Here is a 20,953-nt window from a genome sequence, read left to right as displayed (position 1 = left end):
TTAAGACATTCGTGATGTAAAGATTTCGTGATGTCGCTTGTGCATGCCTTGCGCTCATCATAGCCAGCAGCGTGCTTGAGCAATAGTTTGTGAGCTACAAATACCGGTGTGATTGGCAAAGAGGTGACTGAGACGTGAACCTTGTCTATATACTCGAGACTAACTCAAGATCTGATATTTCGCCGCGGAACCTCAAAACCTCGGCGGATGGCTCTCAAAGAAATGCTCTCTCGAAATTGTCATGAGCGCTGCACGCTTGTGAGGAAAGTTAAAGTCCTTCTCCCGACAGTATCCAGACACATTGAGATAGTTGATGAACTTATCATTGTCTGCTCGCGGCTCCAACATGACCCTCATTGTCCTGGGATCTGCCAGGAAGCAGTAATGCGTCAATGAAGCAATCCAATGCGACACCACGTGCGGCCCACGGTACGGTGTATCACCGACAAGTGCATGAAAGCCTCGATCATAATCATGAGAATCAGCAAATGGTGCAATATTGTCTTCCTTGGCCCAATAAATCTCAAAATAGCCGAAAGGCGTGCCGTCAATGTGACCAATGACTGGTATGACATGCGGATCGACAAGCTGCTTCTTGAGATATGCCTTGTGCTGTTCCGCAGTTCCTCGCTCGCCCCAGAAGGCGTTCACGCGATCCGAGTTGTGCCATTCAGAAAAGTGCTTGAGGTCGTTTTTGATACTGGCAACTTTGAGCTCCAGCGTGCATTGTGAACCATTGATGTCAATCACTCGCGCATAGATGAGTTCCCCTGGATACGCTTTTGGCGGTCGCTGTGGATGCCGCCTACCATTTGTCACCACTAGCTTTTGCGGCAGTACTGGTGCGACCACTGTGAGCTCTTCATTGCGAAACTTGTTGAAGCCGAGATGCAAGAGTCTGGATTGCCAATACTCAGCCAGAGAAAAGCGATAGATGGAAGACTCCTCGTCACCATTCGGCACTCTGTTGCTCGGAACCAAAGCTGCAGGCAGATCAAGTAGAGGCGTGTCATCCTCGAGGCCTGAGACATGACATTCATACTCCAGACTGGGTTGCGGCTTTCCAGCTTGCACTTCGGTGGCACCGCCGTGCTTGCGCTTGATGATTGCATCCTTCAGGGTCGCACGCAGCTTCTGCCAACTCTCTGCTTTTGTCGTCCAATTGAGGTGGTCATGGCCGATGATATGCTCGTGTTGCGCGGCTTCTGCCTGATCTTGTGGCTGGTGGTCGTAGAAGTTGAAGCGCCCACCTACGCCCATACGCTCATGATCTTCCATGAGCTTTCTGAATGAGGCTTCGTCACTGTCTATCCTCTCCATGGCTGGCGGCACAAGTAGGGCAACAGCTGCAGCGGACTTGGTCAAGCTGCAGCTGGGCTGCTGAGGTTAGTCCATTGCGGAGAACGTTCGAATCAGATTGTCAGATTGCACTCCGCAACTCATCATTTTAGAAAAGCCTGTCTTCGTGTGTCTACAACTCGTCGTGACCTTTCCTTGTGGCCTTTTCACCACCATCAGACCCAGTCATTGCTTCATCGCCTAGCTGGTCTTTTTTCATCTCCAGGTTTTGGCCGACCGCATCAACGTCCACCGTGATACTGCCCATGCTGTCATCCCCCTCCTGACCGCCGGCTGCTTCACGCTCAGCAACAAGCTTTGCGAAGCCCTTGACTTTGCGGTCATACTCGTTCCACTCTGGCAGCTGCCTTCGCGCTCGATCCAACTTTGGCTCTTTTGTCATGGGATTCTGGCAAAGATCAATCGTCTTGGCGGTCGCCAGTGACTCGTCTGAACACCAAGTCTCGCACCAAAGCCAATCCTGCTTGAGACTGTGAATGGGTATCTGCGCCTGTAGATGATTCGGCAAATCTTGGTCCAAGTTGGACAACGACTCTGGGTCTGCAGACAAGGCGTGATACTGCTGGCGAAGACGATCACCTGTTGCTTGTGCACGGAAGGCAACAAGATCAATCACGTAGAGCGCCGAGATGTGGTAAGGCTTACCTCTGAGGAATGATTTCCAATAACCTTGCTTCCAGAAGCGGAAGCCTTCAATCTCCTTGCGCGAATCGCACATAGGCGTGTATCCCCACACTTTGCCCTTGAGGTCTTCATTGACGAGCTCAATCATGTCGGTTCTGACAATCTGATCAGCATCGACGAAAATGACCTTTTCAAGATCAAGAGGGAACATGACATCCAAAAACAAAATCTTGTAGCCCCAGATGATACGCTGCTTCTCGGTCTGCTTCCTCAACCAGTGTGGCCAAGTGAATGTGATCATCTCATATTCGAAACCAAGTCGCTCTGCGAGATGTGGAATGAACTTGCGGAATTGGGGACTCAAAAAATTGGAGATGAACCAGAATTTGACGCTCTTGTCGGTGTGTGCCATGACAGAAGAAACCATGATGTAGACGAACCGTTCATACAAGTGACCAGACGCCACAGTGAAGATGTTGATGTCCGCGTGCTTCTTGACGAGTGCTGTGTCTTTTTTGCCCATGTTGGACACCTTGGACCAGAGACTGCCTTTGCCTGCTGTTTGCTTGTCGTCGAGGACATCTGCCTTCTCCATACCTGGCTTGCGAGCAAGACGTACATACAGGGTACTGGGAGCCCAGCTGTCGACGTGCACAGTACGGACGGAGGATTGCAATTCAAAAATTTCGTCCGATTTGCCCTCCTTGAGTGCAAGCTGCCACGAACCAGGCATCGCTTTGAGCTGAAAGTACCCAAGATTGGCCATGATGATTGTTTCAGCTTGCGATACACCATCTCCCGAGGACAAAACCAATTGAGCACCGCGCGGCGGGTTGGTGGTGTTGGCTTCTCTGGCGTGACCCTGAACAAGGATGTGTGTCACCTCAAACACGGCGTCGATGCTGCGGTCGCCCAGATGAAGATTATCCAGGTCCTCAATGGCAGACACAGGAGCAATGACCCAGCTATTCCAAGGCTCCAGTGTAAAGACCATCAAATCGGATGGCATGCCACTAAAGTCAACATGAACAGGCGCAAAGGAAGGCTCTGCTGGCATGAGATAACGGTAGAATCTCTTCAGTGGCAACTCTGTCAGTCCCGACTTGGGTATCATGTGGACTTTGATGAAGACATTTGGTAGATTGGAAAGGCTCTTGATGATTGTCGACCATCGCTGGGCATTCTCTGACAAAGGGTCCAAGAAGACCTTGATTTCAAGAGTGCTCGACTGTTCACGCCCAACTTCAAAGTGTGACAAGTCAGTCGACACAAAGGGAGGTAAAGAAGTTCTGAGGAGACGCTTTGAGGTCCGAATAAGCGTCAAGAGTGCCACCGACCAAGAAGCCCCCACAGAAGCTGCTGCATCCTTGTACTTGATGACCTCGCGCTGTTCCTGTGCCATCATCGTTGGCATTTCCAAAAAGCTGAGCTTCTCAAAAATGCGACCATTAACAATCATGCGACGCGGACCATCCACATGCGACAAGCATGGCTTTTCCGCAAGCTCTTCCATCTTGGACAAGTCTGGCCAGCCTTCACCAGAAAAGACAATTTCGGTGTCGCGACTGCACTTGCCGGCATTTGGCTGAGCTTGGTACTCGTGGAGCGTAATGTACTTGCGCTCGCCAAAGAGAGCTTCAGAGAATCGAAGCTGTGCGCCATCCAGAAAGATGTCTTGCAAGTCTCCTGAATCTTCCACACCACCTTCAATCATGCGTTCCTGTACAAACATTGTGTCGTCCCGAACAGCTGCAGAGAGGCGTTGCATCAAGGCTTCATCGCGAACGACAGCTTGTCCATTGATGTAGATACGGTCCTTGCCAAATCGCTCAATCCAATCTTTTGCAAATTCATCGTACTCGGAACTGCCAAGATCTGCCAAATCAGCCAGACTCTTGCCTTTCAGCTTCTTCTGAAACATGGCATAGGTCCCTTCAAGATCGCCACCTCTTGTATAGCCAGCAATGAATTCATAAGCTTGCTCGAGACCTCCATGCTTGAAGATTTCTCGGAACGCATTGCCGAGATTGCGCTGCAATTCTGTTTCGCCAGCAGGAACGAAACCCCAACGAATGGGGATACCACGGGTAATGAGCATCATCCAGTTCGTCAGCAGATCAACATGCATCTCATCCGTCAAGTCAATGTAAGCGACGCCTGTGTGAAAGTTGCGACGGATTTGGTGCAATTGCCCAGCCATGAGGGGTTCCATGAAAATGTTAACATCGGTTCGCCAGCCTTCATACATGTCGTCCTTCTCGAGATCGTTGAGATAGACGACCACAGGGTTACGTACTTCGAAACGGTCGACGTGGTCAACCCCAACAACATCCAAAGTGAGCAAATGCACAATCTGTGTCAGGTTCAAGCCAAGTTTATGCATTGCTGATGCGAGTGCTGCTTCTGCGCGTAATGCAGGCATGAGCTTCTCTGGGCTCGTCTCGACTTCACGACCATTGATCAGAAAGACATCGCCACGCACCAACTCTCTCAGTCCCTTCATCTCCTGCTCTAGTTCCTTCGAGATGCTCGACTTGAGAAGCCCTTGAGCACGCATAGGGAAATTTTGCGAAACATCCTCTAGCTCATCCAGTGGATTGTCTGACCTGACAACACGCGCTGCAGCACGCAAACCTATCCGCTTGATTTGCTCTTTCGTAAGGGGTACCACTTTGTGATCATCTGAGGCATCTGACATTTTATTGGAGTCGTCAATGACAAGGTAATCTGTCCGTTTGAGGGCCAGATGTGCACCATACCCAGTCATTGTCAATGGTTCTTGAGCAGCACCGGGAGGGAGATGGCCGACCTGAGTCTCTGCGTCATAGACGAAAGGCGTGGTGAAGTCAGTGTAGACGACACGCTGTGGATTCGCCGTGCAGTTGTGAAGTGTTCCGTTGAATGTCGCTGCTGGTGCATACTCATGCAGTGCTAGAGAAAGCTTGACTAGGCCGCGTTCCTGATCAGTCAAGTGCGATCGCTTCAGTAGATTTGCTAGTTGCGCTTCTGGCTTGTCATTTATGACAGGTGATGTTGACAGGTCTTTGAGAAGGTCACAATAAGCTTGTCGATTGACGTGGTAGAGCGTCTCTCTGCATGTCAGCTGGGCGCCATAGTTAGAAGGACATACACGTATTCTGCTGGTAAGGAGGGTGGTGAGAAGCCCGATGGGCCCTTGAGACTGGCCCTGAGCTGGTATGCGTCTACAGTGATGCCCAAACCCAACAGCAGGCATCCTTCTATCAGCCTCATATTGCTGCAGAGCTGTCCAAGAGAGCAGGCAAGTAAGTAAGACCCTGCAGTAGACTCGTCGTGTAGGCACTATGCTGCGCGTGTCAAAAACGGTTCAAGCCACAGCATGCGCCTCAATGGGAAAATAGACAGTCACACTGGGAGAAAGAGACACGGTAAAGGTATTATATACATACAGTTCCTGTACATCTGCAAAGCGAGTCGCGCCCAACTGAGATATCCTGCAGCACCGCGCGATAAGTCAAATACTCAGGCAATCCTCCTCCCTTCGAACAAACTGGAATCAAAACAAAATCAAAGCACCTCAGGAGCAAGCGAAGAGCCAAAGCGCGGCGGTGTCTGCAAGCCCAAGCATTGCTCTACTTGGCAGCCTTCTTTGCAGCTGGCTTCTTGGCCTTGCTTGCAGCGGGAGCAGCCTTCTTCTTGGGTGCTGCCTTGGCGACTTTGCCTCCAGCAGCCTTTTTGGGTGCAGCGGCCTTCTTTGGTGCAGCAGCAGCCTTCTTGGCCGGCGCAGCAGCTTTCTTAGCAACAGCCTTGGCAGCAGGGGCCTTCGCCTTGGCAGTTTTAGCCTTGGTGCCGGCAGCTACCTTCTTTCGGGCTGGAACGTCAACCTTGGTCTTTGTGGAAGCTAAGAGGAGCCCATTTAGCATTTGGGTTTTTGGATCTTTTGCTTCGAAGAGGGGTAACTTACGCGTTGCCTTCTTAGCGGCAGGTGCCTTCTTCTTAGCGGCAGTCTTGGCAGCAGCTGTCTTTGGGGGCGCTTTCCTTAGCGGTGTTAGCTTTTGTTGTTGTAAGCGCAATGTAAGACTCACTTCGCTGGAGCAGCAGACGAGGCGCCGGACTCCTTCTTGACGAGCTTGATGGGTCCAGAAGGTCCCTTAGGTTGCTAATGGAAGACCGTGTAAGCGCTCGATTCACACCAAAGGACAAAAGTGCGCGACGCGACTTTGTTGAGAAAGGTAAACATACCATAAAGTGACCATTCTCGACACCAGCAGCGAGGTAGCGGTTGAAGTTCTTGCCAAAGAGCGATTCATTGACCTTGTAGTTGCCGAGAATGTACTTCTTGAGCGACTGACGCGAAGAGCCTGCGCGATCCTTGAGCGCAGTGATGGCTTCCGTGATCATGACCTGGAAGGTCGGGTGGTCAGGCGACGAGGCCTTCTTGGCGGCGGTAGTCTTGGTCGGCATGAGTGTGTCTTTGATTGCTTCTGCCGTGGCTTGGATGGTTTGAGTAATGGCCTCCAGTGTATCTGAGTGAGTGGTCTTGTGGGTGTTGTGTTGTTGGAGGGGGGAACTGGGCGGCGGCTCGAGCAGCTTGATTTGTTTGACATTGTTGTGAACCTGGCGCGTCTCGTTGTCTGGTTGCACAATTCGGGCAGGCCTCAACAAGCACTGTCAAGCAGGTCCGACTTCCAAGCTGACAGCCGCTGGGCTGCTTCACTTTGGCAGTGGGCACAGGCTGCACAGCACTGTTCTCGACCTGATTCAGGTCCTCTTTAGCTCGATCTCAGCGTCAGGAGCACTATGAGTGACATGGAAGCAGCCGCAAAGCCGTTGTTGCTGCTCGCACTACTTGTACAAGCCTGAGTTGGTTGAGCATTAGCTCAAAATACCTTTGATTCCACATCTCCACAGCAATGCTTCTGTGACAATACTTCATGGCCTACTGCTTCTGTATGTCATCTAGCGCGCGGGAGTTTCTGCATCTGCGACTTCGACAGGAGAATACAAGATACTACGATCGTAAGCTACGTCGTATGCAGCAGTGCTGCTGCAGCTCTTATGCATGTTCTGCAACTGCTGCAGAATCGAAATTGAGGTCCATCTGCCGCACGGAAACATCAGCGCCAGGACAACAAGCGCCCATGGGTCACTGGCAAATCGAGCAGGAGGATGTCCTTGAGCTGACGGTTTGACGGGCGAGATACCGCTCGCAGGTCGTTTCATGTGCAGGCAGATTCCTTACCAAGCCAGCGTGAGATGCTCAACCTGTGGTCAAGACTATCACTCAGGAGCTCAAGCTGCAGAGCAGATCATAATGGTGGAGACTCTTGCGTCAGGTGACTATCTGGCAATGGCGAAGATGAACAGGGGTTAATAGCAACGATCGTTATCTTTGCGAAGGAAGAGCCTCGCGTCCTCCATCATTTGTCTCTGCAGCCGTCAAGTCTTCCTCAAGTGTCCTCTATTGGCTTGTAATAGATCGGCTGTTGCTCACGGTACACGTTGCTGCGTCGTTGCAGCCTTGCAAGCCCAAGCTATGCTGGCCTCCACTTGCTGCCTGTTATGGTTCATTGGGTCTACGTCTCTTCAGCTGTCGTTGATGTCTTCCATGTATCGAGGCATGCTTGCGCAAGTTGATGCATCCGAATGCAAGCAATTCCAAGTAGATGTCGCTGTGACTGTCAGATTTGAGCCTCGTGAACCTCCCTCTCCAGGGTGCGACTCAAATACGAGCGATTCAGACTCAGAGACGTGCTCGCTGGTTCCTCCTGCAGGACGGGACACAAATCTGCAAACAGAATTGACAGACTTCTTCGCAGCACTACCATGGGAACCACTGCCAAAATGCGAGAGTGTCTGTGCGGAGCGTACTGCTGATCTCATTTACAGCATGGCTAGGTTCAAAACAGATCCTTGCATACACATCATGAACACAAAGGGAAATTCCGCATCTTGGGATATCCTCTTCCGACACCCGCGGAGCCCAGTGAGCCTCACGACTGCGCAGGGGCTCTGGTGCGTATGTGAAATCGGGATGGTGGTGCAGCGAGTGGTCCAACGGCTACCGCTTCAATCAGATTCTGCGAGCACCTCTGCGAGCACCTTTGCGACCCCTTCCCGTTCCTCGGCTCCGGTCTTCGACGACGAGTATTGTGAACCGTACAAAATATCAAGGCGAGTCATCATCTCCGACCAGATGCTCCAAATACAGGCATGGTACCCAAAGCCTCCCTACACAGGCGTACGTTCAGATTACATCTTGAACGATGGAGATTGGGATGCACTAAACAAGATCATTGCCTACCCTACCAGTTGTGATGCCGAAGTTCAGGATCTCTTAGGCACCGACCCAGTGAATATACAGCCTGACGGTCTTCGGCCTCCTCACTCGAGCAACTGCACCGTCAAATATCGCGGTGGAGACAAGTCACAGTCAGGATACATTGGCCTCTGCTGCGAAGGAGACTACATGGCGCCGATCATACAGCGAATAAAGCTCTTGCATTCCTGTGATCCTCGCAACACAACTTTTAGAATGGCTTACAAACGAATGTGCAAGAAGTTTGACATTCCTCACGATATCATGGACATCATCGTGGACAAAGTTGATTCGAAGTCGCGGTTAGAGGAGTTGGCGGAGGAGTTTCGCATGAGATTCTTGTGATTCGAGACGCAGAGACTGTGCTGTCGCAGATGATGGACTCAATGCTACTATCGCAAGCTTCTTGTCAAGCATGTCAGCTTCCAAAGACTGCGAGGTCGGCTCTGTGGCTCGGAATCGAAGCTGCAGGCAGATCTAGTAGAGGCGTATCGTCCTCGGTTCTCGTCACATGACACTCATATTCAGACTGAGTCGCTGCTTTCCAGCTTGCACGTTGATAGCGTTGCCTCGCTTGTAATTGATGATTGCGCCTTCAGAGTTGCACGCACCTTCTGCCAACTCCCTGTCTTTGTCATCCAATAGCTCTACAGGAGGCTAGCGCTAGTGTGAAATCCACGGCATACGTCAGGACAATCCCGGCAGTGCTCTCATGTTCGTTCAGCTCGCCAAAGTAGCATATTTCACGGGCATACCACCGTGCAAGCTTCATCTAATCGAGATTGGCGGATATGCGAGGCTTTAGTCGTAGGTGATAGACACAGGCACGCAGGGCAGCTGCAGATAAGACTTGATTCGAATGGGGGACAAGGGTATAGCACTCTTGCCAGCTAAGACTAAACTAAAGGTCACTTGCATGAGCGCTGACGTGGCAGAGAGATAACAGCGGAAGCAAGTGATCAGGGGATGCACTTGAATTCCTAACATCATCTTCCTCTGCGATCATGCGGTCAGGGGTAATCTGTCTGCCCTCTCTCGTGGATAACAGGGGCGCTGTTTCTACTTTTCGACTGCCTTGTCGAAGCTCTGAGATCACGGTTCTTTCTGAATGTCTGTGGTCTGCAGCTATAGGCTGAACCCTACAGCATTGTTCGTGTGAGTCATTCTCTATGAAGCTACCGATTCTACTGAGGACAAACTTCACTCCTGTCACATTGACACATTGTAGAAACAAACAGGATGTCTCACACACGTGCTGCCTGGTCTTGGCCACATGAGAGCACAAGAGCCTCCCTTGTGCATAAAGAGCATAGCTTGTCAGATACTACAGTCGCAGGCTACGTAGTATGCGGTGCTGCTGCAGCTCTTGTGCATGCACTGCAACAGCTGCACAATCAAAATTGAGGTCCGATTGCCGCACGAGAAAATTAGCGCCAGCACAAGAGGCTTCCATGATTCGCTGGTGGATCGATCAGAAACGCATCGTTGAGCTGATGATATGATGTTCGAGATGATACTCGTAGGCTAATTCATGTGCAAGCAGAGTTCTTGGAAAGTCAGCGTGAGTGCTAGTGTTATGCCCAAAACTATCACTCAGGAGCTCGAGGAGAGCAGATCAAAATAGTACCTGTCAGACCTATTCGGGGTTCGCATCGCATTCCCGTTGAGCCAAAAGTGACTAGTCCCTAGAGGACACCGCTGCAGCTCTTTGAACCCCGAATCCAAGGCCTCATCCAGGAGTCAGTGCTCATCAGGAGACACCTCCTGGACCCAACTTCGAATCCCGCAGAATCTCGAAGCTCATTTTATATCTAACAGTACCGACTCCTGTGGGAGGTATTTTCTGGCCATGGCCAAGGTTGCCATGATGAACAGGAAGTGGCAGCGTCGACCGATGTCTCTGCATATAAAGAGCCTGGCATCTTCCACCGTTTCTCGCTGCAGCCGCCAAGTCTTTCTCAACTATTCTCTCTTATATTGCCTCGCAGTAGAACGACTATTTCTCACGGTTCTCGTTGCTGCGTCATTGCAGCCTTGCAAGCCTAAGATATGCTGATCTCTACTGGACAGTCATGGTTCATCGGGTATATGTCCCTTCAGCTCTTGTTGCTGTCTTTCATGTATCGCGGCATTTCAGCACAAGTTGATAATGAGTGCAAGCAATACCAAATGAACATCAACTTATAAGTCAAATTTCTGCGTGATTCTCAATATTGCGCCGCAAGTGCGGCCACTTCAAGCTCAGTGAAGCGCTTGCGCGATTCAATAGACGACGAGTTCCCCCCTCTCCAGCTTCTTGCTCCAACGTGCGCTGCGCATGCGCAATGGAATGTTGATAGGATACACAAAGATGCAGAATTCCGACAGCGTCAATTAGACCAGAAATTATTCGAGGAATGGTTGAACGATGAGCGATGGAAGAACGAACCATTGGCCGACTGCGAAGCTGTCTGTGCGGAGCGTGCTGCTGATTTAGTTTACAGCATTGCTTGGTCCCTGGCAGATCCTTGCATACACGTCATGGACACACAGGACTCCGCATCCTGGGATATCTTCTTCCGACACCCGGTAGAGCCACGGGAGGAGTCGGATGGGAGCAGTCATGTGTGTCTATGTAAAATCGGAATGGCCTTGCAGCGAGTGATCACACGGCATCCGCTTCAATCAGACGATGCGAGCACCTCTGCAAGCACTTCCTCTCCTTCGGCCCCTGTCTTCGACAATGAGTATTGTGAATTGTGGAAGATGCCAGTCCGAATCATCGATTCCGAAAAAGTGCTTCAGCGGCAGGCATGGTACCCCAAGCCTTCCTACGTAGGCGATCGCACAACTCACACCTTGCAGGATAGAGGTTGGCAAAAGAGCAAAAGCTTCAACAGCCGCGTCAAATGCAATGCAAAATTTCAGCCTTTCTTAGCCTACCGGAACGGGGCCATCAAGCCTGATGGTCTTCTTCTCCCTCACTCGAGCAACTGCACCATCAAATTTCACGGTGGAAACGGATCACAGTCAAACTACGCCATGCTCTGCTGCAAAGGAGACCACATGGCTCTGATCATAGAGCGCATTAATCTCTTGCACTCAACGAATCCAAGAAGTGATTACTTTAAACACATTAGCAACACTTACCAAGATCTATGCACGCAGTTTGGAATCCCTGATTCGATTGCAAACCTCATCGCAGAGAAAACTGGTTCAGATATATTGCTGGGATGGCAGTGGTCTCAAATGAAATTCATGTAACTCGAAACGCAGAGATTGTACTGTTGCAGATGATGGACTCAATGCTGCAATCGCAAGCTTCTCGTTGAGAATGTCAGCTTCCACGACTGGGAGGCCTACGAGGAGGTATGAAAGTCAAAACGAGTGAGAAGTCTCTTGTGCGTCGATAGTCTGAGTTAGAGTGTGCCTTTAAAGTTATCCGTGATGTCGCTCGTGCATGTCCTGTACTCATCATAGCCAGCAGTGTGCTTGAGCAATAAATTGAGACACAAAACCCGAGGTGATTGGCAAAGGGATGACCTGAGATGTGTGCCGAGTCTATAGATCGGAATCGACTCAAGATCTGACAGTGCGCAGCAGTGACTCAAAGCCTCGGCGAATGGCTCTCAAAGAAATGCTCTCTCGAAATCGTCATGAGCGCTGCACGCTTGTGAGGAAAGTTGAAGTCCTTCTCCCAGCAGTATTCAGAACCAATGAGATAGTTGATGAACTTATCATTGTCTGCTCGCGGCTCCGACATGACCCTCATTGTCCTGGGATATGCCAGGAAGCAGTAATGCGTCTGCAAGGCAGTTCAATGCAGCACCATGTGTGGCCCATGGTACAGTGTATCACTGAAAAGTGCATGAAAGCCTCGATCATAGTTTTGAGCATCAGCAAATGGTGCAATGTCATCATCGATGGGGTCGAGCAGCTTGATTTGTTTGACGTTTGTTTTGCATTGGGCGCGCTTCGTTGTCTTGTCTGGTTGCAAAATTACGGGCTGGCCTCAACAAGCAGGTCCAAGCCGACGGCTGCTGACCAGCTTCGCTTTCGTAGTGAGAATAGCACGGTTCTCGACCTAAGTAGACCTTTTCAGCTCAAGCTCAGCGTCATGCACACTATCTATGACATGGTCACGCAGACGCACTGCGCGATTCCGTCAAATGCTTGGAGTCTTGTCCACGACCAAGGCAGGATCGTGACCGTCCGTGCCTCAGATTGTGCGGCGAAACTTGCGAAACGCAGTGCTCTGTTCTCTTCAAGCAACTTGTGATGCTAGACTGCGGTCATGATCGAGACGAGCTCACATGCTGGGAGTCGCAAAACATGTTGCTAATACGCTGTACGACTCCAGTGAAGCACAGCATTGCAAAATGTGGCCGTGAGGTGTGGCTGCCTTGCTCCAGGCGCTCTGAGATGGAAGTCATCTGCCCAGCTATTTGCGGCAGTGCCCTACCATGTGGCCATGACTGCAAGCGCCTTTGCAAGCAATGTCGCGTCGAGACGCCTACTGATTACATTTACCTCGTGAATGATGAGGAAGTCGTCAAAAGCTTTACATGGACCCTGTAAGCAGATCTGTGGCCGAGCGTTCACGACATGCAGTCACTCTTGCCAGAAAGTATGTCACAGCTCGATGCCATGTTCTTCATGCAACGTCAAGTGTGAGACTTTTTGTGGCCATTCGACGTGCTCCAAGGTTTACGGCGAGCCGTGCGTTCCATGTGCAGAGGACAAATGCAAGTCGGCATGTCCACATTCGCAGTGTACGATACCATGCGCTGCTCCATGTGAAAGGGTGCTCTGCAGCAAGCGATGCTCACTTGACTTGTCCTGCAGTCATCAATGACCTTACGTTTGTTGCGAAGCTTGTGTATCTAGCAAATTTTGCCAAATCTGTGCTAATGAAGACATCTGGAGCACTGTTGTCGACCTTGTTCTATCCACTCCGTACAAGGAGGTTGATCTGGACGAAGGTCCAATCATCGTTTCTCGATCTGATCATCTTCTTACCATGTCTTCTGTGGATGGGCATCTTGAGGTCAGCGATCGCTACATCTTGGACGACAATGGATAGCCAACAACTATCAAGACTTCTTCGAAGCATTCTCGCTAGAGATGAGGCGTTGTTCGACTTGCCGCGGAAGCTTTCGCTATGGTCGTAGAGTCCGCCGCGCGCTACTCGATGAGTCAACCCTGCAAGTTCGTTGTTTCAGACGTGCACGAGTTCATCCCTCTTGCTGAACGCTTCTACAATCTTAGAGATGAGCTTTCTCAATCGTTAGCACTGGCCATGCCCGAGCAATTCCGTAAGATGCTGCATCAGACTTCTGTTGTTGTCAAAGGACCCATAGCTGAACAGTTGGCTACCATCGACTTCTTAACGGCAAATCGCTATCAGAAGCTGATTATGCTCATTCACCTCATCAATCATCATTTCGCAAAAGTACAACGCGCTGCACAGCTGTATCAACAGTGGAATCTCGTCCAAGCGGCACGCAATTGTCGTATCACCGAAGGTAGGTTTGACTTTGATGACGAAGCGCTTGAAGCTCGTGGCGCATTACAAGCAACTGTGTTGCTCGTCAGAAGTTGTTTGTTCCTCTTCATCAGCTTCAAGGGGGTCGATTTGAATGAAGCATACAAGACCACTGATGCACGAGACAAGGCCAAATATTGTTAGCAACAGTTTACTAGTTCTACAAAAGCATGATTAAAGTTGATCAGCGCCCAGCAGGACCTTTTGTGAAGTTGTGGTAGTCACCAAAGAGCTTCAATTCCCTTGCACTTTGAAGCGTAGCAGAACCATCTGAATCGCAATACCTGACCATGCACCGCACCACGCTTGTAGGATAGAGGCATTGGCTGGCATGTCAGCAAGGTTGTGTACAAAAGAGACTTACACTTTATCCATATTGTCTGTGTTGGCGAGCTGATAGACGAGTCGGTGGGACAAGTATGCGAAGACGGAAAAGTAGCCTGCAGCCTTCTCGCTGTCCTTTGATGCACTGTGGAGAAAGAGGGAACACGCCTTGCTCGCCAATTGTTGAAGTTTGTCTTGATCAAGTGGTGCACTCCAGTCTAGCTTGTACAACTCCAGCTCCTTGACAGCGTGAACACACATCCTGTCCTCGTAAAAGTCGTAGCGCCAAGTTTCAGGGGTTTTGCTGTGATTTGCTGGAATCATGGCAGGGGAGAAGCGTGAGGATGTCTTTGTCAAGAAGCTGATGTCTTCTGACATGATACCAGGTGATTTGCCTTGCTTGGGTGTTGATGTTGCCGGAACACTGAAACGCACACTCTTGGTGGGTGATGGAGATCGTGCGATTGGGTCAAGCTTGCGTGCAGAGACAGTACTGTTCTTACGTGTCTGAGGAGACGAAGGTTCTTTGACTGATGCAGAAGGAGAAACGCGCCTGAAGAGTGACTGAGGGAAGGGAGTGGACTGACGGATGCTGCTGGAGCGTGAGGGGACAGTACTCGTAGACTGCTGCCTGGATCGTAGCAACTTGAGTGTCGCTGAGTCCAGACTCTGCTGTGCGACTGAATCGATGCTGAAGCTGCAAAGCTGAGCTGTGCCAGAGGAAGCGATATCGTCTTGAAACATGCTGGTGACGAGGATGAATGGATGGTGAGGGGAAGAGAGAGTGTAGCCGCTGACTAGGTAGCTGCCATGTCGCAGTCACACAGATACGCTGGTCATGACCCACAGCTATACACTTTACCTAGATGACAGAAATTGACAAGCTGCCAGACGAAGCCAAGACCGTGCTACACCCATGAACGGCAGCCAGCTCAAGCTCTTGGGTGGCAGAGACCGTGAGCGAATATTCAGATGGGGATTCGCGTCCTCGCCACCTGCAGCGTGAGAAAGAAGGACGCGACAGATGCAGCTCAAGCGACAAGCCATACAGCAAACGACCCACGCTCTTTACTTCTCTCAATGGCATCGCTCAAGCGTCCAGAGAGCGCATTCAAAGCGCCTTCCATGCCAAAGCCCATACCCGATCGTGGCCCGCCAAATCGTGCGCCATCACAACAAAGCAGTCATCTCGGCACACTCAGTACAACACAGAGCGCTTTACCCCTCACATCACGCGGTAAAGTAGCGCTAAAACCAGGACACTCACCGCTTGACTGGGCGCGGTTATGCAATAGCGAAGATCTACGTGGTGTCTCTGGGTTCATGCGAATTACCCCCTCAGAGCTTGCAAAACACGCGCGGCGGTCCCAAGGCGTCTGGATGGCGCTGGGTGGTCGCGTGTATAATTGCTCACGGTATATTGATTTTCATCCCGGTGGCGCAGGACAGCTTTTGCGTGGTGCTGGGAAGGATGCGACGCAGTTGTTTATGGAGACGCATGGATGGGTGAATTTCGAAGGGATGCTGGAGAAGTGCTTGATTGGGATTCTTGTGCCTGAGCCGGAGCCGGTCTGATTGAGGCACAGATGCTCAACAATCACGATGGTGGATTACTTTTCATGAAGTATGCTTTACTAAGAAGGGTTGCAATGCTAGATGCTTGAATGGGGTTCCATATGCAAAGAAATGACCATGAATTGTAAACGTCGTGAATGTGGAAAAGTTCTTTTATTGGATCGAGCATCAAGAGCTCGTCATTTGAATCATGAATTGTCGGAAGAGTGTCTTGAAGCGTTTCGGTTCTAGCTCCTTCATCGCCGTGCCGAGCTCATCTGCCGCTTGCTGTGGTACGCCAGCTTGTACCAGTGACTGCAGAATCACATCTGTGCCAAGTTGTCGAGCAATCTGCTTGATGAGCGCAGCAATCTCACCCAAGACCTGTGAACTTTGTGCATCGCGCAAATCAAACGAAGACTTGCTCGGTACCTCAAAGCAAAGGGGTACCAAGGTATTCTTGACATAGTCCTCGAAACCGGGTAGCGGGGTGCGTACTTGTTCAGCAGATACTTTAGATTCGCCATTGCCTGCAGGATCGCGCTGACCTGGTCGAACTGGTTCTGGAGGAAGCGTAAAGAGACACCATGCTCGTACCATTTGAGCCAGTACGCCAAATGCTACTTTCTGAGTGCTGGGATCGCTTGTATCTGATGCATAGTGAATGATGCTGTTGAGGAAGGCATCAAAGGCAGGTTGATTCTTTTCACTGATAAAGATGGACTCAAGACCATTTGTAAAGATGGAATTGACAAAGCCCAGGTAAGCTTTCCGCAATTCCATCAACTCCACTGCGTCGTCTGTGCCTTGTACGCTTACATTCAGCAGTGTAAAGAGCTTATTGAGTAAAGGCGACAAGGCTTCGTCCAGCACAGGAAAGACACTCGGCCGCAGCTTAAAGACGAGTTGTCCCAGAAATGGCATAAACTCGGCCAATTGAGTCGTATCGCTACTCTCCACCATGCCTGCAATCAATCTCGGCAATTCAACAGCCATCCGCTGTTCCTGTAAATTAACGAGCCTTGCAAAAGCAAAACGCGTGGCATCACGAACAGGTGCTGAGCCAAGCTGTGCATCAAAGGCAGCCATGATGTATCCCGTCGCTTTCTCAAATAACGGATGCCAGCAAGCTGCAGGCTTACACACGCCGCGCGTATCAGATGGGAAACCAGCTGCGAAATTACCAATGGCCATGATATTGCGTTGTAGAAATAAGACGGCAGCGTCACCAGGAACAGCCTTGGAGACACAAGCTTCGATATTGTTGAAGAGCGGCTCGAGCACTGCGAGGCCGAGTTGCGCTTGTTCTGATTCAGCGACACTCTTATTTGCGACGAGTGAACCAACTGCCTCAAACAGATTGAGACGATGCTCAAAAGGACCCGTCTTGCTGAGTCCAAGATCGCTGTCGCTGTCGTTCGAATCTTCTGGCAGCTCAATGACGAGCAAATCTTGCATTGCCTCAAGTACTTGCCGACCAACATCACCCAATTTCGCACCAAGCGCCTTGATGAATCTAGAAAATAGATACCAGCAACGATACTGTACACTTGCCGTTTTATTGTGCAACCCGCGTGTATCAATAAAAGCACCAAGCGCCTGCATGAGCTCATTGGGCCGATTATCAAAGAAATTGGAGTATCGCACGACAATTTCAAAGAAGTGATCTTGAATCGACGCGTGTGGGTAGATACTGACATCTGCTTGCATCATGCGCATAAGCATTCGATCAAGTTGAGCCGCTGCCACTTCTCGTACTGCTGGGTCTTTGGTTCCCGTCCGAAGCGTTTCGCCGAATAGATAGAGCTCATACATGGCTAGCTCGAGTTGTCGCCAGTCTTGCTCTTGCGGGTTATTGAAGGTAGACATGACGAGATCATTGACAGTGGTGAGGTAGAGCTCATAATCAAAGGCAAGAATCATATCTTGGAATGTCCGCAATTTCGAGCGCAATTCCAAGAATTCGGCATCCTCAACGGCGTCTTGTTCGTCGCCCCATTCGCTCGACTCATCATACTTCATCTTGAGCACGACAGCTTGTAAGAGAGAAGTCAAAATGCGCCGCGGCTCAGTGTCCTTGACGCCAACTTTACGCATCATTGTAATAATGTCATTGACTGCTGGAAACACAGCCGCGGAAATCTCATCATACTCATTCGCCAAGAAGCGTAGGACTGTCGGCACAAGGCTAAAGATCATCATGCTTGTGACATTCGCCGTTTCTGCTGGAAGTTTGTTTTGGCTGAGTGCGCGAGAGAGTTCGACGCATTGCACATTGGTCAACTTGGCGACATTCTCTGCAAAATCTGGGTCATTCTCCATATCGCTCTCCAACGAATTCATGACATTGGGTAGGTTGAGCATCGAGATGAGTTGGAGCTTGTCGTTGACATTCATCTTCTTGCTGACGATACCGACGAGTGCTTCACAGGCAGGGTTTCGTAGACTTGCATCACGCAAGAGGCCAAATAGAAAGGTCATGAAGGGTTCATTGACAATGAGACTGATATCCATCCATGACACCCAAGCAGCAACGACCTTGAGACCGAGTGTGACGATACCTTTGTCGGATTCTTGGTACTGTGCAAAGAGTGCGAACCAGATAGGTGGTAGCTTGGTCATATCTCGATCACGAATCTCGTCTTTGATGAGGACAGAGCGCGCTGCTTCTTCCTGCGACCGCACAATCAAGACATCTGCGATTTCCGAATCGATTGCGACGCACACGCGGAAGAAGAAGTCGACTGCACGGGCATTACTCGTTGATTGCACCTGTTCTGAGCCAAACATGAGGACAGTACATTCCTTGAAGAAGGTCGTCCACGTCGTTGGATATAGGTGCACAAAGAGCAGCGCATAAATTTCCGCCAGCTTATTGCGCAAGAAGGGTGGATCGGGTGAGCCTGTTTCTCCAACAGCCTCAGCGATCCATTTTGACAGTGCCAGTCGCATTTGATTGAGGGTTCCCTCTCCCAGCTCCATCGCCCGGTATCGCAACGCATCATCTATGACTTGTAATGCGAAGAAACGCGCGTTATCACTGCGCCTTTTACTGCCTTGCATGAAGAGTTGTAAGCAAGTCTGCCAGCCGTTGTTGGCGGCTTTGACTTGCTCACAAAAGGCCATGGCTTGGCCACGAACATGGCTGTCGCTTGTCTGGCTCAGGGCGATCTCGACCGCCCTCTCGAGGTCATCTTCCATGGACAAATGTGTATATATCTGGTCCTTGTGGTCTGCTATACTTATGCTCTGTTGCTTTGAATGTAGAAGCGTGAAATTGAGAGCAGGTGCCTTGTCTTGATCTTGTGGCTATGGATCTGGTTGTCGCTGCTATCGATCTCTCCCTCACGTGGCCTGCCTGCGATTTTTTATTTTTCGCGGGAAGGAAGAAGAAGCAGCAGCAGCAGCAGTGTCAAGTGCAAGTGTGTCGAGTAGAAGCAGTATAGCAAGAGAGAGATCCCTCTGCTCATCTCCCTGGCTGCAACACAAGGCAGGGCACACTCTCGAGCAGCATACAACCATGGCAGGCGAAAACAAGCAGCGTGAGGACGAGGTCGGATGGCTCTTTGTCCAGGAGTACTACACCATGAGTAAGAATCGGCCTCTATTATTGAGTAGATGAACAGGCATGCTGACCCTTTGCTTAGTGAACAGGACACCACAGAAACTTCATGTACGATCGATGCATGCGACGTAGATGACTTGCTAACCCTTCAGCTGTTCTACAAGAAGAACTCCACCTTCGTGCACGGTGTCGAAGGCGAATCAAGCAAATTGTCGCAGGGCCAACGGGTATGGACACCATGTGATGCAAGACGATGGTAGCTGACAGTGCTCAGGAGATTCTCACAAAGGTACAGGAGCTCAACTTCAAGGACTGCAAGGTCCTTGTGTCCAATGTCGATAGCCAGGCATCCTTCGACAACACCATCCTCATCCAAGTCCTCGGTGAGATGTCCAACAATGGTCAAGACTCCCGCAAGTTTGCCCAGACATTCTTGCTTGCTCCACAGGAGTTTGGTTACTACGTGCACAATGACATTTTCCGGTTCTTGAAGGAAGAGGTGGATGAGTCTGACTTTGGCGATGAGCAGGGACATGCTGCTCCAAACACTCACGAAGAGACCTTGTTCTCGCATGAAGTCGCTTCAACACAGCAGGTTCCACCACCAACGCAGATTCAGACACCTCACACGAATGGCACGACGACTGCACCTGCAGAATCTGAGGCCAAGAAGCCCCTTGCTGAGAAGTCTGTGGTTGCTGATGAAGTGGTTGCCTCACCCACTCAGACACCTGTCGCTGACCCCTCTGCCAACCGTAGCGAGGCTGTTGAGACCATTGCAAACCCACCGGTATCCGCAGGATCCTCTGCCACCGAGTCTGCACCCTCTCAACCAACCACACTCTCACAAGAGACGCCTGCTACGGCGATCCCTGCAACTGCCGCTACGACGCACGATGCTTCTCTAAAAGCTGAACCTCAACAACCCGCTGAACCCGTGAAACCTGCTGCTCCACTTTCTTGGGCTGCACGCGCTGCTGCAAATGCCGCCAAGACGGCTACAGCAGCTGTTGTGAATAAAGTCACACCTGCCGTCACATCTGCATCGGCACCTGCACAAAAGAAGCAATCAGCACCAGCCCAGCCTGAGCAGCAGCAACAGGCACAGCAGGTACAATCTGCACAGCCTTCTCAACAGCCACAACAACAGCAATTGGGCAGTGAAACGAGCAAGTCTGCGTTTTTGAAGAGTTTGACGCCGAGTATGTCGGATGAGAGTATTCGTCGAGAGTTGGGTAAGCATGGTGCTTTCAAGACTGTGGAAATCAATCGTGCCAAGAAGTGTGGGTTTGTGGATTACTTGTCTGCTGGTGCCTGTGCGTCTGCTATTAAGCAGCATTTGCATGATATTGATGGTGAAATGTTGCAGGTGGAGGAGAGGCGTAAGGATGTCAATACGGGTAAAGGACCGTATGGTGGCAAGAAGTTTGACAAAGCTGGACGTGGTTCGCCTGCTACGCGTGGAGGAAGTGGAGCTGGTCGTGGACAGGGCACGCCCCGCACGCAGACTCCAATCGCCAAGTGAGAAGTCCTCTTGACTCTCGCGTCCCTGGTCGACCCTCACCAAAAGAAGATTACATGCATGTCGCCTACAGAGATTGTCACTGGACATCCCCTTTCCCTTGCTGTTTCTCGATTCATATGACCTGCGACATCTACTTTACTTTCTCGAGATACTCCGTAAAAGCATTTCCACCCATCCTCT

The 20,953-nt window shown here is 50.6% G+C and overlaps 10 protein-coding genes across 10 annotated transcripts; 5 read left to right on the top strand and 5 right to left on the bottom strand.

Annotated features, from left to right (window-relative positions):
- Window positions 1-204: 204 nt before the first annotated feature.
- On the bottom strand, window positions 205-822 carry BCR37DRAFT_333258 (putative siderophore biosynthesis protein; the record flags this gene model as incomplete). The annotated part of the gene is made up of 1 exon (XM_040867093.1): window positions 205-822. A coding segment is annotated over one exon (618 nt), but the record flags the coding sequence as incomplete, so codon positions are not given.
- Window positions 823-1,471: 649 nt separating this feature from the next.
- BCR37DRAFT_394192 (uncharacterized protein) lies at window positions 1,472-5,235 on the bottom strand (the record flags this gene model as incomplete). The annotated part of the gene is made up of 2 exons (XM_040871423.1): window positions 1,472-5,075; window positions 5,114-5,235. 2 exons carry the CDS (start codon window positions 5,233-5,235, stop codon window positions 1,472-1,474), a joined length of 3,726 nt encoding a protein of 1,241 aa, XP_040723843.1.
- Window positions 5,236-5,386: 151 nt separating this feature from the next.
- Window positions 5,387-6,526, bottom strand: BCR37DRAFT_399866 (linker histone H1 and H5 family-domain-containing protein). The gene is made up of 4 exons (XM_040871786.1): window positions 6,205-6,526; window positions 6,048-6,121; window positions 5,927-6,000; window positions 5,387-5,863 (listed from the first exon to the last, which is right to left on the bottom strand). The coding sequence occupies exons 1-4, from the start codon at window positions 6,424-6,426 to the stop codon at window positions 5,595-5,597; spliced, it is 639 nt and encodes a 212-aa protein (XP_040723842.1). The 5' UTR covers window positions 6,427-6,526; the 3' UTR covers window positions 5,387-5,594.
- Window positions 6,527-7,498: 972 nt separating this feature from the next.
- Window positions 7,499-8,626, top strand: BCR37DRAFT_388485 (uncharacterized protein; the record flags this gene model as incomplete). The annotated part of the gene is made up of 1 exon (XM_040870632.1): window positions 7,499-8,626. The coding sequence occupies one exon, from the start codon at window positions 7,499-7,501 to the stop codon at window positions 8,624-8,626; it is 1,128 nt and encodes a 375-aa protein (XP_040723841.1).
- Window positions 8,627-10,330: 1,704 nt separating this feature from the next.
- BCR37DRAFT_388484 (uncharacterized protein) lies at window positions 10,331-11,524 on the top strand (the record flags this gene model as incomplete). Its single annotated transcript, XM_040870631.1, has 2 exons — window positions 10,331-10,401; window positions 10,507-11,524. The coding sequence occupies 2 exons, from the start codon at window positions 10,331-10,333 to the stop codon at window positions 11,522-11,524; spliced, it is 1,089 nt and encodes a 362-aa protein (XP_040723840.1).
- Window positions 11,525-13,326: 1,802 nt separating this feature from the next.
- On the top strand, window positions 13,327-14,057 carry BCR37DRAFT_95294 (uncharacterized protein). Its single transcript, XM_040872539.1, has 2 exons — window positions 13,327-13,468; window positions 13,529-14,057. Exons 1-2 carry the CDS (start codon window positions 13,422-13,424, stop codon window positions 13,947-13,949), a joined length of 468 nt encoding a protein of 155 aa, XP_040723839.1. The 5' UTR covers window positions 13,327-13,421; the 3' UTR covers window positions 13,950-14,057.
- BCR37DRAFT_381650 (uncharacterized protein) lies at window positions 13,936-15,072 on the bottom strand. The gene is made up of 2 exons (XM_040869739.1): window positions 14,170-15,072; window positions 13,936-14,131 (listed from the first exon to the last, which is right to left on the bottom strand). The coding sequence occupies exons 1-2, from the start codon at window positions 14,871-14,873 to the stop codon at window positions 13,990-13,992; spliced, it is 846 nt and encodes a 281-aa protein (XP_040723838.1). The 5' UTR covers window positions 14,874-15,072; the 3' UTR covers window positions 13,936-13,989.
- Window positions 15,073-15,254: 182 nt separating this feature from the next.
- Window positions 15,255-15,704, top strand: BCR37DRAFT_349849 (uncharacterized protein; the record flags this gene model as incomplete). Its single annotated transcript, XM_040867958.1, has 1 exon — window positions 15,255-15,704. The coding sequence occupies one exon, from the start codon at window positions 15,255-15,257 to the stop codon at window positions 15,702-15,704; it is 450 nt and encodes a 149-aa protein (XP_040723837.1).
- Window positions 15,705-15,872: 168 nt separating this feature from the next.
- Window positions 15,873-18,884, bottom strand: BCR37DRAFT_388480 (armadillo-type protein; the record flags this gene model as incomplete). The annotated part of the gene is made up of 1 exon (XM_040870630.1): window positions 15,873-18,884. One exon carries the CDS (start codon window positions 18,882-18,884, stop codon window positions 15,873-15,875), a length of 3,012 nt encoding a protein of 1,003 aa, XP_040723836.1.
- Window positions 18,885-19,083: 199 nt separating this feature from the next.
- BCR37DRAFT_381648 (uncharacterized protein) lies at window positions 19,084-20,950 on the top strand. Its single transcript, XM_040869738.1, has 2 exons — window positions 19,084-19,475; window positions 19,523-20,950. The coding sequence occupies exons 1-2, from the start codon at window positions 19,302-19,304 to the stop codon at window positions 20,771-20,773; spliced, it is 1,425 nt and encodes a 474-aa protein (XP_040723835.1). The 5' UTR covers window positions 19,084-19,301; the 3' UTR covers window positions 20,774-20,950.
- Window positions 20,951-20,953: the final 3 nt, after the last annotated feature.

This window comes from Protomyces lactucae-debilis (genome assembly GCF_002105105.1).
Source record: "Protomyces lactucae-debilis strain 12-1054 chromosome Unknown BCR37scaffold_15, whole genome shotgun sequence".
NCBI classification, from domain to species: Eukaryota; Fungi; Ascomycota; class Taphrinomycetes; order Taphrinales; family Protomycetaceae; genus Protomyces; species Protomyces lactucae-debilis.
The sequence above is the reverse complement of the archived record's forward strand: the minus strand, read 5'-3'. Positions and strand labels throughout refer to the sequence as shown.

Bases quoted from the DNA above. Each gene is read 5' to 3' on its own strand.
- BCR37DRAFT_399866 (XM_040871786.1), bottom strand. From the start codon at position 6,426: ATGCCGACCAAGACTACCGCCGCCAAGAAGGCCTCGTCGCCTGACCAC. The intron at 6,122-6,204 runs GTATGTTTACCT...GTCTTCCATTAG, and splicing joins TCGAGAATGGTCACTTTATG to CAACCTAAGGGACCTTCTGG. The intron at 5,864-5,926 runs GTAAGTTACCCC...GGCTCCTCTTAG, and splicing joins TGCCGCTAAGAAGGCAACGC to CTTCCACAAAGACCAAGGTT.
- BCR37DRAFT_381650 (XM_040869739.1), bottom strand. From the start codon at position 14,873: ATGTTTCAAGACGATATCGCTTCCTCTGGCACAGCTCAGCTTTGCAGC. The intron at 14,132-14,169 runs GTAAGTCTCTTT...CTGACATGCCAG, and splicing joins ACAGACAATATGGATAAAGT to CCAATGCCTCTATCCTACAA.
- BCR37DRAFT_95294 (XM_040872539.1), top strand. From the start codon at position 13,422: ATGGTCGTAGAGTCCGCCGCGCGCTACTCGATGAGTCAACCCTGCAA. The intron at 13,469-13,528 runs GTTCGTTGTTTC...CTACAATCTTAG, and splicing joins TCGATGAGTCAACCCTGCAA to AGATGAGCTTTCTCAATCGT.
- BCR37DRAFT_381648 (XM_040869738.1), top strand. From the start codon at position 19,302: ATGAACAGGCATGCTGACCCTTTGCTTAGTGAACAGGACACCACAGAA. The intron at 19,476-19,522 runs GTATGGACACCA...GACAGTGCTCAG, and splicing joins AATTGTCGCAGGGCCAACGG to GAGATTCTCACAAAGGTACA.